This window comes from Rissa tridactyla, chromosome 6 (assembly GCF_028500815.1).
Source record: "Rissa tridactyla isolate bRisTri1 chromosome 6, bRisTri1.patW.cur.20221130, whole genome shotgun sequence".
Lineage (NCBI taxonomy): Eukaryota > Metazoa > Chordata > Aves > Charadriiformes > Laridae > Rissa > Rissa tridactyla.
In genome coordinates this window covers 4,124,373-4,139,343 of record NC_071471.1, presented here as the reverse complement: position 1 = coordinate 4,139,343, position 14,971 = coordinate 4,124,373, and the positions used below count along the sequence as shown (strand labels likewise).

Below are 14,971 nucleotides of genomic sequence, written 5' to 3'. Positions count from 1 at the left end.
TTATTTGTTTGCCGATCCTGTTGGCTTGGTACAGAGAGTAACATGTTATTGTGGAATAATGGGCTGGAGTGGACAAGGGACGTTTCAGGGGGGAAACGCGGTAAAGGCAGAGAGCAGATGTGAAGCCGTCAAAGAGGGAGGTTACCAAAGGACAGTTTGTAGTGGGAAGAGGAGGAGGATGAGAAGAGGTGGTAGAAAAACTCCCCAAAAAGAATGGTAAAAAAAAAGTATGTGACACACACACAGACACACACACCCTCCACCAACAGAATCCGAAACCAAAGCGAATCATGAAGCCTCAGAAAGAAGAGGAGATATGGGCAGGATTTAACAGTTTTGACAGTATAGAGTTCACTGAGAAAGATAAAGAAGCAAAGTTTTCTCTTTAAAATAACCATTTTTAAGGACTTCGCAGTGACTGGCAGATATTTGGGTGACTGCAGCCTTTTTGTGCTCTCTGTGTGCATTTGGCTCTGTAATTGTGTAGCATCACTGCCGTTAGCGAAGGAAATCTGCTGTTTGAAATGGTGCATAGAAAAGATGCTCCCACATGCGATTCAAAATAGAGGCTTAAGTCTTTTTTGCTTTCCCAAATCCTGTAGGCACTTTGGAAGATATTGCTTACATAAATATCATGGCCATTATTGTATTTTGTTGACAAAATTATTAACTTCACTGAAAATATGCTCAGCATCTTCCCTTGCGTTCTGTGTTACAATGATTTCAGATAAAGTGAATTTCTAAGCTTAACCACATGTGATATTTATTTTAATTGCTGATCAGATTGAATAAAATCCACAATTTGTTTCACTCAATGTTGCCTGCCTTTCTGGATCACTATTTTCTTCAGTAGCAAGGCTCTCAGTAATGTAGTTTTCCTACTCCTTTTTGCCTTCTGACATACCCCAAATTGCTCAGGTCTCATAGTAATTGTTGCCTGTACTTAAAGTGAAGTTTTTATTAAAAGTAACTTCATTAAGCACCTAAGCAAAATTCAGAAGTCAATAAACTCTATCCTAGTTTTCTTTGTCTCTGCCCTGGAAGAAATGGAAGGAGCTGATCTAAATTAAAGTGTGCATATTTTTGTTTAAAAGGAGCTTTCATACGTATAGTTTGGATTGGGGCTGGGGTGACGTGTTCCTGCGTTGTGGTGGGGGAGTTACGGAAGCTGCTTGTAGGCACGCGTTCAGCCAGCAGAAAATGCAGAGAAGTAAAAGCCTCCCATGATTTCACGTTAAACAGCACAACTACTTTAAAATAATGTCTACGTATGGATTTGCACTGGGATAACTTAAAGTGGTTTCTTAAGAGAGATGTGTGCAAAATTTGTAACTTGCCATTACAACGTGTGGCTCTGAGGAATAAATGCACGTGAATTGTTGAGTCTTTCGTTATCCTTTCTGTCTTATTTGTCTCTCTTCGGCAGAATTCTGTCTGTAGCGAAAGCGGCAGCGAAGGCACAGCGATGCGGGCCGTGAATGGGAACCGTGTGGGGTGGGTGGAGGAAGAAGTTGAAGAACAGGCACGATACACAGTGAAACTGTTATTAGACTGCAGTGAAACTCTTCCTGTGTTCCCATATTTACTAAGTAAGGTAGATTTGTTTTCTGAAGTTTTCCAGTAAAACTAAGTTTAATTCATCTTTACTTTCCTAAAAACATACACTTTAGATACCTGTGTTTTCATGGCTGTTGCTTCAGGTATGGTTATAATTATCGGTTTTACTTTTTTGTCTGTTTACATGTCTTTGACTGTAGCTACACTGCTAAAGCTGTGGGTTTTACTTTTTTCTTTCTCCCCTGATTAAAAAAATCTGAAGCTGCTCGGTATGGTTCAGCTTGATTAAATATATTTAGACTTCCAACCCCTCATTAGTTTTTCCATTTTGATATTTATCCTTTTTATGTGTCAGTGAACCTGTCGTATGTGTTAATGTCACAGATTTTTAAGAAACTTGAGATGAAATGTTGTGTGTCTGCATAATCCACGGAGGTAGTTTGTTACTAAGAATAGGAGTGTTCATGTCATGTTAATAAAAAATACACCATCTGCCTCCCAGAATTCCTCCTGCGAGTAGATAGTTTAATAGATGACTTTTGTCTTCGTAGATGTAAGTAGTGGTGCAGGATGACCATGCCAATATTTTTATTTTCCTGCATTTACCCCATGAAAACCTGCTCTGCTCCTGAATTTCTGAACCCTGTGTCTGTAGTGTTCTTAACACCGCAGTAAGAGCAAGCTCGGACTCAGAACCATGATATCTTTGCAGGAAGAGAGACAAGAAAATGTACTGAAATTTACTATTGATATGTAACCATTCTGCTTTTTGTTGATTGGGTATTTTTTTGTTTTGTTTTTTCCCCCAAGATTTAATTGATGCTGCAGCTTTGGAATAGAGCACTTTCCTCTTTACTGCCTAGCAACAGCCACCCCCCTCTGGCCTTCAGGTTGAAACATCGCTGTAGTACAATAGCCCATTTGTACTTGCAGTAAGCAATTCAGGTGATTGCACTTTAAAGTACGTGGAATACTAGGGGGCATTTTTCAGCCTTGATTCCAATTCCTGAACATCTGCATATTGCTTGTTGGTTTTTTGTCTTTTATTTGTGCTTTATTTGCCGAAAATTGGACTTCGAAATTTTGGTTGGGTTGTAAGAGAGACTGAAAATGAATTGGACTGTTTAAGTATAACTCCATGAAACCACCACCCACTGTTCGTGGCAAGCTTTATGTGGTTTATTTTGTTTTCGGATAAAGAAGGGCAAGAAAATATGGGTAAATAGATAGTTTTGGGGGGAACAACTTACACTTTTGGGCTTGCAAGGTGAAAGGAGGGAATGTTGTATATCAAAAAGTGTAAAAGGAGAAGGTGGAGGAGTGGGTAAGGTCCCTTTCCTGGGACTTTTTGAGAAAACTCTGCACTGTGACATCTACATTTTGCCCAGTATGCCTAGGCGTTGTGACATGCCCCTTGGGGATGCAAGCACACATTTTACTGGAGGTCTGTGGACTTTATGGAGCAACTGGTTTGGATTTTGTGGTGCAGAGATTGCTGAGAGGAGATGAAATGGGTAGATTGGCCTTAGAAGTGACAGAAAGGAGGACTTTTTTGTATGGACCTGTAATGGGCTGTGCAGGTGGTGGCATCAGAGAGAGAGTGACTGCGTGTTTGCTGGACTAAGCAAATGGACAGGATTCTCGCTGCAAACAGAGGGATGACTTTGGAAGCCAAATGTCAAAGCAGCTCCAGACTTGAGATTGGTATGTAGGATGAGATGCTTGCAAGTGGGCAAGCAAATAGTTTGAGGTTTGCCTATTTAAAAAGCTTATCATTCTAGTTTAAATCCTGTAAAATGTACTTTTTGAGTTGGAGCTTACTTGATGTTTTGGGAGGACTCACTTTGATGAGAATACGCAGCCCTGGCCAGGCCAGGTTGTTCTCTGTACACATGAGTGGGTGTAGGAGGACGTCTGGTGTGAAGCAGAATGCACAACTGTGGAAGTCTTGCACTTAAGCTTAGTTATTTATGTGGGAGCTGCTTTAGGGTGGGGATGGGGGAATCCATTCGTAAGAGTGGATTCTCAGCACTTTGAAACTCTGATGTATTTTGTTGTGTATGTAAAGATGTGTTCAGGACAATTCCTTCTTGCAGCAAATGAGTGATGGAACGAAGAGGCCTCTTTGAGGTCAACAGAGCTAAAGGACTCGGTGAACATACTGGAGAGGTACGGAGGTGAAATCAGAATAAAGGACAGCAGATTATTGACTTTTATGGAGGCAAATGATAATTAGATACTCATCATTCATTTTCAGCACAAGTGGCATTATTCAGAGCGTCCCTTTGTTGGAACTCAGTCTGAGGAGTGGGGACAGGCTGGAAGAGGGCCAGAGGAGATCAGGGATGGCAATTGGAGATTTCAGGAGCGGGAGCTCTGAGGAAACAGATGAAAAGACTAAGGACGTTTGACCTAAGGGAAGATCAGACGAGGGAAGGCCATAAGAGCAACCCTTAAGCATGTAAAAATAAAAAACTGTTCCAAAGAGAAGGGGATTAGACTGTTCTCAACATCAGTGGTGGAAAGGAGAAAATGTAGTGCCCTCAAATGCAGCAGTACGTAGGGTGATTATTTGGGACGGACAAGGAGATTCTGTATTTGGAGCAGGGCAGGAGAACGTCTGCCTGGGGTGACAGTCGGGTGAGCGGGAGCCTGCCTCGAACCAAGTGATCTCCTGTGGTCTCCTCCCAAGTCCCTCTCTGTCAGATTTTATGCCTCCTCCTTTGGAGAGAGCTTTTTGTATGTCCACAAGCAATTTGATTTGTGGTGCAGCATAAATAACATTGGGACGCTGCTGTGGTTATCAGTGTTGATTTCCTCAGTGGTATGTTAGAACTGAAGGGTCAGCTCAAAGATGTCAGTGTTGTCAGATAAAAACAAACTCAGCTGAAATGCAGTTCGGTCGGTGAGATGGAGATTATCTGAGCTAAGCCATGTGATAGGACATTCACGATAACATTTTCCTTACATAAATACGTAGAAATGATACTGAATCCCCTCTCCCTTTTTTTTTAATCTGCGGTTTTCATTTTATCAAATACACATGACTGAACTTCTAAATATATTCGTAAAACATCCAAGCTGAGGTATGGGCTAGAAATCTCTCCAGTTCCATTGGAATTGCACTGGTAAATTAACACATACTGAGAAGAAAATGAGGCTGGTAACAGAAAGGTTACGTGGCATCGTGCTGTATATAGGGTTAACTTCTTGAGATTCATGAGATAGAACAAAGGTTTTACCTTCTTTTTAATTTTAAAAATTAGACATTTATTTGAGGATTTATCCAATTCCAAATAATCCTAAATCTTCAAATAATAGGTAGCTTTTCTGAGCATTGCTAAGTGTTTCTAGGGTTTTGAGTTAGCATGCTCTCTTAATTCCTCGTTGTCCTTTGGGAAGCGGGATATTATTCAGAAGTTAGATCATACAGTTCAAATAAAGATGTCCATGCTGTCAGAATAACACCTGGCATTCAGTCGAATTTCTTTGCAGTTCACAGTGTAACCTAATGATTGGCAATTGAAAGGAATAAAATGCTGCCAGTTGGGCAGTATTGAGATTTTTTTTTTTTTTTTTTTTTTGATCAGCAGATTTTCTGTATAAAAAGCAAGGTTTCAAGGTGGGTTTTTTTTTTTTTGATCAATAGGTTTTCTGTATAGAAAAGTGTTAGTGAAACATCCGCCGCTATTCACATACATACAGAAATGGCCTCTTGCTGTAAGTAAACGTAATTGTCTCTGACAGTAAAAGGTACCACTTGGACTTGATTATGCGGCTGGTCACATTTTATTGAGACACTGACGTATTCCCTGTGGTCTGCGAAGAAAAGAAGATTATACGATTGTGAAGTTCCGCTGGGTCAGTGCTCTGCCTGTGAATGCAGGGTTATACGCAAACATTTTCAAGGTGGGGGATTGTTTTTAATGTTTTTTTTACCGTCCTCGGCATTGCCCTCGGCATCCTAACCTGTTGGAAAATGCAGGGCACAGTTGTTTGGAGCTTGGGACCTGGTTCGGTTCTTGCATTAGGAGAAAATAGTAGTAAATCCCTTTGTTAAATAATTAGACCTGTAAACTTTGAAGGTAATTATATTCCCTTAGCTGTATTTAAAACACAGGCTAAGATATCTTTGTATGGCCAAGATAAAAGTTGAGATTAAATCATACAGAGCACTGCCATATCTTTGGACATAGTACAAATTTATCTAAAATACTTTAGATAAATTGCACAAAGATATAGATTGTGATGTTATACACTCACTCACTCACTCACTCACTCACTCCTGGACACCATAGAGGAAGACCCATCTCTTGTGGCTGAAATTTAGCAACTCTAGAAGTTAATAAGAAAAAAATAGTGGTGGTGATATTGTTGATTTGGAAAGAAAATGGTGTCGTTTTGAGAGATCCTCTTGCAAACAAGAGATTGTTTAATGAAGAAAAAAAAAAGAGGTTCCTTGTCTAGATATCTCCGTTCTGTATATATTTGGAAAGAACTTTTTTTAAAAACAGTTCATCCGTTGAAAACAGTTTTCTGTATTAAAAAGAAGAAATGTGTGAAGGAGTAGGTCAGTCCTGTTTGTGGTATGTATTTGCAGACTGAGAGCTCAGTGTTCGGAAGATTTGCTCGCTTTCACCTAAACCCTCTTGTAACCAAAGGGAACGATGAATCATGGCAACGACTTCTGGGCTGAAGTGCACAATGTACGAGGTGTCTCCTCTCTCCTCTCCATCTGGAATTAACAGTCTTTGGGATTTTGAAAAATGGCCTGTTTGAGGGTCTGGAGCTTTCGTTCTCCATATTGAGGTTTCTGTGGTTCACTAACTATTCTGAAAACGGATAGTGACTACAATCTTTGGGTTTTTTTTTTTTATTTTTAATACGTCTCCAGAATGATGGGGAAGAAATGCTAAATGACATTCTCATCTGTCTCTACACTGGATAGTTAAGCAAGGTGTATGTAACAGAAAAGCGAGTCCTTTAAAATAAAAAAATAATTTTAAAAAAGGATGATTTTAAATAAAGTGTAGGATGCTTTGAGAACTGAAACCCGTGAGTGTGAATCGGGCAATCTGGTTTCTGTTCCTGGCTCTGTCGTTACCTACCTGTCTGCCCTCGAGCGATTTGCTTATTCTAAACATTTTCAAGAACTTACACAGTTTTATGGTTTTAATTTCTTGGGCATCTGGTTTAATATCAAAGTCAACTGCCTTTCAGATTTCGCCTGCATGATTGTAAGCGATCAAATAGCAATAATTTAACAAGCTATTGCATGATAGCAGAACTTCACCTGATTACATATGCTCATAGTCCATTGCAAATTAACACATTTAAACAACTTTCACTTTGGCCAATGCTTTTTACTGTACTTTTGTGCTCTGTTGATAAGCCAATTCATTCACAAAGTACTGCGGTAACATTGATCTTTTGCCATCCATTTTCTATACTGCAAATAAAAATTGTATTAAGAAGGTCTTTATTTTTCAAAATCTGGTGTATTCAGAACAGTTTCTATCAAATTTACAACCCAGATAATGCATTTTGCATATGCTCAAAGTCTTTGGCTGACTTGCAAAGGGTCTGAATTAACTAAATTTTTCAGTTCTTTGCCCAGCAATTTCTGGACTCAAATGCTTGTGCACAATGCAACATTTTTTGGACCTTAGATGAGGGATTTTTATGCCGATTCATGAAATATTGAGATTGTTCACTATACTGCTTTGGAAGACCATACACACAGGAGAATGAAATAAGAACCTTCCTTATGCTGGGATGCAATTCATACTTACAGTTGCATCTGAAATTGTGACTTAAAATATCAATAATTGCTGAAAATCAGAGTAAAAGGATTCAGAACAGTTATAAACTCAGATAACTTCTACACGGAGAACATGTACTGGGCTTCTTTTTTGAACATAATGTGTGTGCAGATGGCTTGCTTCTTGACAGATCTTTCAAAGCGTGGACGCCTTGGATTTATTGAGGTGATTTATAGAAATGTCAGTTGATGATTTGTTGGTGGATTTGGCCACGCGCACTGTCTCGTGACAGAGTTTGACTCATTAGATTAGCTCGTAAGTCATATGACTGCTTCAGTTACTGCACTTACATCATTCAGTATGTTTTCAACAATTTTTCCTTCATCAGTAATAAGAAGTAATTAGTAGTTTTCCATTAGTAGACCATTAAAACGTGTTGGACTCTTCAACTCTGAGTGAACATTTAGAGCGTACTGTTAAGTTAACACTGTTTTAAAATACTATTATGTTGTTTCTGTGTCTGATGCTAGAGTAGGCAAGGCATCAGGGTTTACCATGGGTGTTTGTTTCCACAATAAAAGATTGTGTAATTGCAAGAATTGTTGTTTATTAAACAAATAGATCTGAAAGAGCCTTTTTCAGTTTTCAGTGGCACGTTATTGCTGAAAAGTAAGGTAAATACTCTCTAAGAAGTCACAGGTATTCAGAGCGATCGATTTTTTTTTTTTTTTTTTTTCCAAAAATCTTCTAAGCTTAAAATAGACTAGAAGAGTACTTGAGGGATTTAGCGTGTGCTTTCCCTGCTTTTACCCTCTTCTGGGTAATCATTTAATAGACCCTTGTTGGAACTCATATTGGCATTCTCATGTTCTGAAGTATTTGGAAGATCTGGGTGCTGACTAGATGTCATGAAAACTGACGTACAAATCTCTTAGAAAGCTTTGGAAATCTCACCTATGGCCAATTTATGACTTTGCAATGTTTAGTGTAGAGGAACAATGAATTGCTGGTTTTCCAATAAACTGTGGAATCAGAGTGAGAGAATCAGTCATTTTTCAATGCCTTCCACCATCTGCCTTGAATGCAAGCTTGGCTTGTATCCTGATGATGGCAATGAGATTTGAACTATCCCCATTAGTTTTATTTAAAAAATATAAAAGGCGTTTCACTGTCTGATGTGGTGGGTAGTAGCAATCTGCCTGGTCGTCCTGTAGCGGAAGAAACCCAAAAAACATAATGTAAAAAATGACTAAGCTTGGAAGTCAGCATGGGCTGAGATCTGAGGGTGTTCTTCCATCCCATGACAAAGAACTTGTCAGGAAAATGAGAGGTTTGGCCTGAAGCTGTCGTGCATATAATTATACTGTGACGGGAGAGAGTACGTATGGTCAGGTACCTCTGCGAATGTCTAATACCCGGGTGGACCTAAACAAAAAAGCGATGAAGTTTTGTTTAAAAGTACTTTTGTGTCTGCTTATGTATAATTTTCTGAATAGACGACTCAAGTCCCTTTTTATCAAAAATACCCAAAAGCCATACTGCACATAAAGTGGTTTTTTTTTTTTAAAAAAGAAAAAGTTCAAAAGCATTTTTCTGCTAGAGAATTGTGACCAAATCTAGAGCCAGTGTTCTGCTATCTGATGCTACGTACTTTTTATGGTTTCATGAATTACATTTATTCTGTGTCTGTGAAAAGTAAAAGCTGTCATAAATCATACTCCTGTATGTTAGTCGCATTATATCTGTATTTTCGGCACTATGTAGCATTCGTAGAGATACGCACGTGCAGATCTGTAAATGCTCCCTTTGATAGCAAAAGTGCTATGTTGTTACCCGGGAATGAATGGGGTTTTAGCTTTCCTGTCGTTAGGACAGACCATGTGGTCATGACTTTGTTCTGATGAGCCACGTATAAATGTTTCTGTCAGGCAGAACTGGGTGACAGCGTAGGACTGGCAAAAAGCCCTGCCTCCCATGAGAGGTCTATCTCCAGCGGAGAGGCTGCTGCGGGTGAAGAGACTGGCTGGCCAAAAACCAGGCAAATGGAAGAAGCAGCACCATGTCATATAGTGGCTGACCCACATCTACTGTCCAAACGTTATGTTTAACCAAAGCTTTCCATTGCTTTTGTGCTGCAGGTCAGTATTATTTTGTTTGTTTATGATTTAGGAAGCATATCTGCATAGACTAACCCATTATTTTTGGTCATTACTATGGTCGTCGTGTGACGAGAATAAACACAGTAGCAGATTTCTTGTGACCCGTGACTCACAAAATTGACATTAATATCAGTGCTAAAAGTGTGCCCAGAATATCCAGAGTGCATAGAGAGTGATGGCAGACGTGACAAAGGACACGTTGTGGATCTGCTGTCTGGAGCAGTGGAGGAGGCCTCTGTCTGGAGGCCTTTCCAATGTAACCTGAAGAGTCTGAAGTGGTCCTGGATCCCATCCTGCACTAAGCTGTGTATAGTCAACTGTTTACACCGCGAGAATGTTTCTCTCTTGTATTCTAACCTCCTGATAAATCCTCTCTTGGACTTGGATTTTTATTTTTCTTTCTTTTGGAAGCAGCAGACTTGTGTCAGTCAGTCCAGACCACGGGCAATCCGATCGGGCAGGTTGGACACCAGCCAGTTGAGCACCCTAATTAACAGGAACATGTAATTAAAACCTAGGCAGATGTGGCTTGGGCAGGTGGTATTTCCTGACCGCATTGAGTTTGCTGTGGGTACACGCTGTATGTGGTGGATACACATAAATACTCTGTCTGCAACTGTGAAAAATACTTGTGCATATGCTGAGCAGTTGGTGAGTGCCAGTCCTGTGCGCTCGCCCAGCGCTGCTGGAGCTGCCGCGTCTTGGCTCTTAACGGACTGAGACGAGTTCTAAAATCCTCAACGTATGTAAACATACTTAAAACTCAGCCTGGACGAAGTTTGCGGGTAGGAAGAGAGACATATGCATGCAAGTCTATAAATATAATAAGCCCATATGATGCGTTTCTTGCGTTATCTTTTGATTATCTGCTACCAGCTACTGTTGGAAATGGCATATTAGGCGAGATAATGCCATGATCTGATGTAGCTTTACAAAAAGATATTGTCGTTGCGACTCTCAAAATTTGAAAACAACTAGTCAGCTGAAAAATTGGCCCATAAAAATTCCCAAATTGTATTTGTTCTTAGTTCTTACCTAAAATTCCAGTAATTGCTTTAGCAACAATTCTATTGAACTGGAAGAAAACAGAGAGTAAAAATTTACAGTCAAAATTTGGGAATAAGGAAATTAGGTAAAATTCGAACTCTGCAAAACTGGACTTGAAATTAATTATTTTTTTTTTTAATAGGCCATGAAGCGTAGGCCATTTCCCATTCTCATTGCAGTACAGACATTAAATATTTGAAGAAAAAAACCCCAAACAAACCACCCTTAAGCTCTTCATATTTGAGGGAAAATATTATCCCTGTAGATTTTTAAGGTTAAATCTGTAGAACCCCACTGCAGTTTCAGATTTGTTTTGGGGGTGGGTTGTAGCAGTTTGATAGGATTGTCCGATAAGGAATTGTGTCATACAGTTAAATTATTCCATCCTTTCATTGTTAGAGTGACCTATTGTAATTTTTCAGTATCCTCTGAGCTGTGTTTCGCAGTGTCCCAGTGTGTCACCAGCAATGAGCAGCTGGCTTATGTAGCAGTATCTTGTTCTGGTCTTCAGCAAACTGTGTCGAAAAAAGTCCTGTTCTAGCAGATGACTTTCCATTGAGCTGCTTCAGTTCCATGTTCCCCATGGCTACCAATTTGAAAATTAAATGTCTGTATTTTGTGTGTGTGTTTGTGTTCATTTGTCTTTTATAATCATCAGTTAAAGATTGGTCTTTTGAAGCTGCTTTATTACAGATGTATCTTCGTCTTATTTCAAATTATTTTCCTAGTTTTAGAACTACGAACCTGAAGAATTTGTGGTCTGCTGCCCTTTGCTGGCCAGGACGTTGAGCTGGTCAGGCAGCAAAACACGACTTAGACTTCTAGGTTACACACAAAATGTAAGAATGCGTCTTCATAAACATTTTCTTGATCTTGTTATCATATCAAAATGGGAAAACTTTTCCTTATTCAAGTGAAGTAGGGTATGTTTTCTGAGTTTTAAGTGCAATTTTATCTGTGTTTTTTAGTTTAGGAACCAAGCAGATTTGAGATGGAGCAAAATACCCATGAAACAAGTTTATGTGCTGTTCCTGATGTACGTTAGTTCAATTTCTGATCTATATTAGAAAGTAAAGGCAAGTAACTTGCGGAAAGCTCTTTGAGAGCCATCCGATAAAGTCACAGTATTATTCAGACTCTTATTGTTATATTTATTAATGTTGATTCTCACTTGAGACCAAATCTTAAGTCTGTGGTGGCTCCACTGCAATAAATTATGCAGATTTACAGCAACTGAGATGTGCCCGTGAACTTTGTGTTTATTCCCATTGACTGAACCTGAACAAGTAGCTGAGCAAAGTATCTTTTTAATATGAGTAAGGGAATAAAAAATTTGGCTGACGTTATTAAAGGCAGCATTGTGAATGGAAATCGGCAATCGCGTTGCTATCGATTCCTACTGAGAATGCAGCCGCTTGCAAAAGTGAGAAACACAATCAGCCTGAGGGCCTGTGTCTTTCCACCGTTTAAATCTTACAACTGTGGATCTCGGTGCCCTGGAAGTTTTAGGAAGTGAGTTAATGGGCAGTTTGTAGAGAAGGACTCTGAAGTACATGTGAAGTGTTGGGATTTTTCCAGGACAACCTGCCAAACTTTGCACTTTTATGATTTTGATAGGGTTTAGGAACTGCTATTTTTACATGATGTACTTATTATCCAACTAGTATGTAATAAAAACAATGAGTCAATTTACCTCTGACTTTTAAGTCCATGCAGTCAGCAGAATTATATCAAAGACAAGTGCAATTCAGTGATTGCAAGAAATCTGCAAAAAAACCCCTTGGTGATGACCTTCATAAGGTTTATCAGAGTAGTCTAATATGTGCTGATATATTGTAATATAACGTGTGGTCATAATGTGCAATTTGATTTTAACATGCTGTAAAGACGTTATGGAGTAAATAGTGAGTGTGCTCATTTCTTTAACTGAATCAGGTTGTCACAAAAGTTTGCAAGACATGCTTATTTAATTATGATGTGGAAAGTAACTATACTTCTATTACTAAGGGAGCAATTTGCTTATTGTGTTTTCTTCTTTTAATGTTTAATTCCTTTTATTGAAACCGAATACTTCTTGTTGCAATGTGCCATAACCTTAATGGCCTGGGAGAAGTTTCTTCAATTATTTATTCTATTAATGTTTCTATCACCTGAGGGAAATGCAGATATTGTGTTAATGATTGTGTTAATCAAGCAACTTTCTGCATTTCTGCAGTGCCCAAGTTTATGTCATTACATTAGCAGGCACAGGAGATGAAATTGGAAACTTGTAATATACTACAGATTGGATTAACTCGTCTGGTTTGTGTAGACTGCTTGAAGACTTATTTTAGGTCATTTAAAAAGATTAAATCTGTAAGACGGTTATTCCTCCTGACAGGGTCTCTGAAGTCCTCAACATAAGTCCAGTGTTCTTGTAAAGATACTGAACTTTGTACGCGAGTCACCTTGCCGTCGCAGTGTGGCCTGGGATACAACATCTTTCTTTAAACAGAGATTTTTTGCATATTTTTTGGATCCTTTGGATGTTGGAATATTTATTTCACCCATATAATGTGAGGATGGGCATTAGACGTTTGAATGTAGTATACCATTTTTCAGCCGTTTCTAGGCTTATAATAGGTGTTATAACTTCACTGTTTGCCTTTTTAAGGTTTTGCTGTTATCTAGGCAGTAAATATTCTTTTAAAGGTCTGTTGGGGTGGAGAAGGGTGTCTTCATGCTTGCTTTCTGTCATAAGCTTTGCTTGGTGGAGTTCTCCCTGGGGTTAGTGCAGACACCGATGGGAGCACCAAGTACGGGCACCTTCCGCCTGCGGCGTCGCAGCTGGGTTCCGAGTGACAGGGGTGCCTGCCAGCCACTTGGTGGGATTCTCAAATACCTATCGCTTGCAATAATGGTTTTAAAATGACTATGTGTTATTCAGCCATGGCTTTTGATGTGTGCAAGCCAGCCAGGGTATTTTTTTAAGGTTCTGCTAAGGGCCCTAAAGCATCTGAATATAATTGGCCTTTTTGTGAAGAGAAGGTTGTGAACAAGAGTTTTCAGGCAGTGTCAGTATCTCTGTGCTTGGAAGTCAGTACCTCTGTGATCCTTAGTCTTGTTTCTCAGTCCTGACAGCTTCACAGACACACAAAAAAAAAAAAAAAAAAAATCGAAAAAAGAAAATCCTCACAAAATACAGCAAATATTCCATGAGTTTTTTGTACTGCATTTGGATAGTGCTTTTTATTTGGATAATGGTGCTTTTCATTTCTGCCCTGCTTTGCTTACGTAAACGCTTGCCTACCTAACTTGTCCCTTCAGCATGTCTGTCCTCTAAAGTTATCTTTAAAATACTCTACATCTCGTGTCGTTTGGCATTTGCTGGGAGGAGGGTGGTCTTTCAGTGCCGTCGCCATTTTCATCCTATGGCCCATCTGGTCGCAGGTGTTGAACTGTGGCACAAACCCAGTGATACAAGCCCAGACCAACCCATCGGAGGGCTCCATTGGCACATCAGGTAGATGCTGCCAACATAATTTCCAGGCTCATGTCGTATGCTTGCCAAGCTGTTGGCTCAGGTACTCCTTCAGTGCAGGGAGGAAACCTGAGGAAAACTCTCTGGCAGCAGTATATTTTGGGGAACGGTTTCATTCTGTTTAGCAAATTTGCTTTACTTGATGAATTTACGCCAAATGTATAATTACTGCTAATTTTCAGCATTGTGCACTCCCTGAAGTCGCTGAAATGTTACTTCAGATTGCGTACTTCATATTCAACGGCTGGTTAAATTGATGCTCTATCAGAAACTTGATCAGCACCAGAGAGGTGAATTTTCAAGCATTTACTGTGATAATTTCTGCAGGATTCTTTATGTTCTGATTGGATATGTTTCCTATAAACATTTTTTGCCCTTATTTTATTTCCCAGGAAGCAGTTGCTTTTGTCTCACGTTTGCTAAGAAATTGTTTGGGGAAAAAAAAAAAAGGGTGATTATTTTTTATTTCCCCCCCTCCCTGCATGTTTGATGATACATTGTGAATAAAATTATGGGCTGATGCATATTAAGGTAGAAGTGTCTTGGTGGGAGATAAACTAAAACTGTCCTTACTTGTGTTTTTTTTTATTTTCCCAGAGATTTGTTACAGTTCCCTAGAGAAGATGATGTAGACATTGCAATGAAACTTCTGCTTCAGTGGACTTCCCAAGGCCTCGAAGATGTCCGGCTGGTAAATTACTCTGTTTTGCTTGACCTACCGGGCTCTTCTTCAAACACAGTAACTCTGAAAAACGGCGGTGAATGCTTTTATCCTAGTGGACAACAGTGCAGCAGAGAGACCAAAACGCTTCATAGCCAAGACCTCCTGTACTCGTACGCAGCTTACTCTGCCAAAGGAACTCTTGAGGTAATATAACCATTTGTCTCTGTCATTTGTGGTGGAATAGAGTTAGAAAACATCGGCT

The 14,971-nt window shown here is 39.4% G+C and overlaps 1 protein-coding gene across 13 annotated transcripts in view; it reads left to right on the top strand.

The window, feature by feature from the left end:
- The window catches only part of NAALADL2 (N-acetylated alpha-linked acidic dipeptidase like 2), a 647,972-nt gene that overhangs the window by 238,080 nt on the left and 394,921 nt on the right, over positions 1-14,971 (top strand). For all 13 annotated transcript variants that reach the window (XR_008467120.1, XR_008467121.1, XM_054206722.1 and 10 more), the window contains one exon: positions 14,643-14,913. Coding sequence is in view for 11 of the 13 variants with exons in the window: in XM_054206722.1 (XP_054062697.1) it covers positions 14,643-14,913 (271 nt within the window). In the remaining 2 variants the exon portion in view is untranslated. The remainder of the gene's footprint in view (positions 1-14,642; positions 14,914-14,971) is intronic.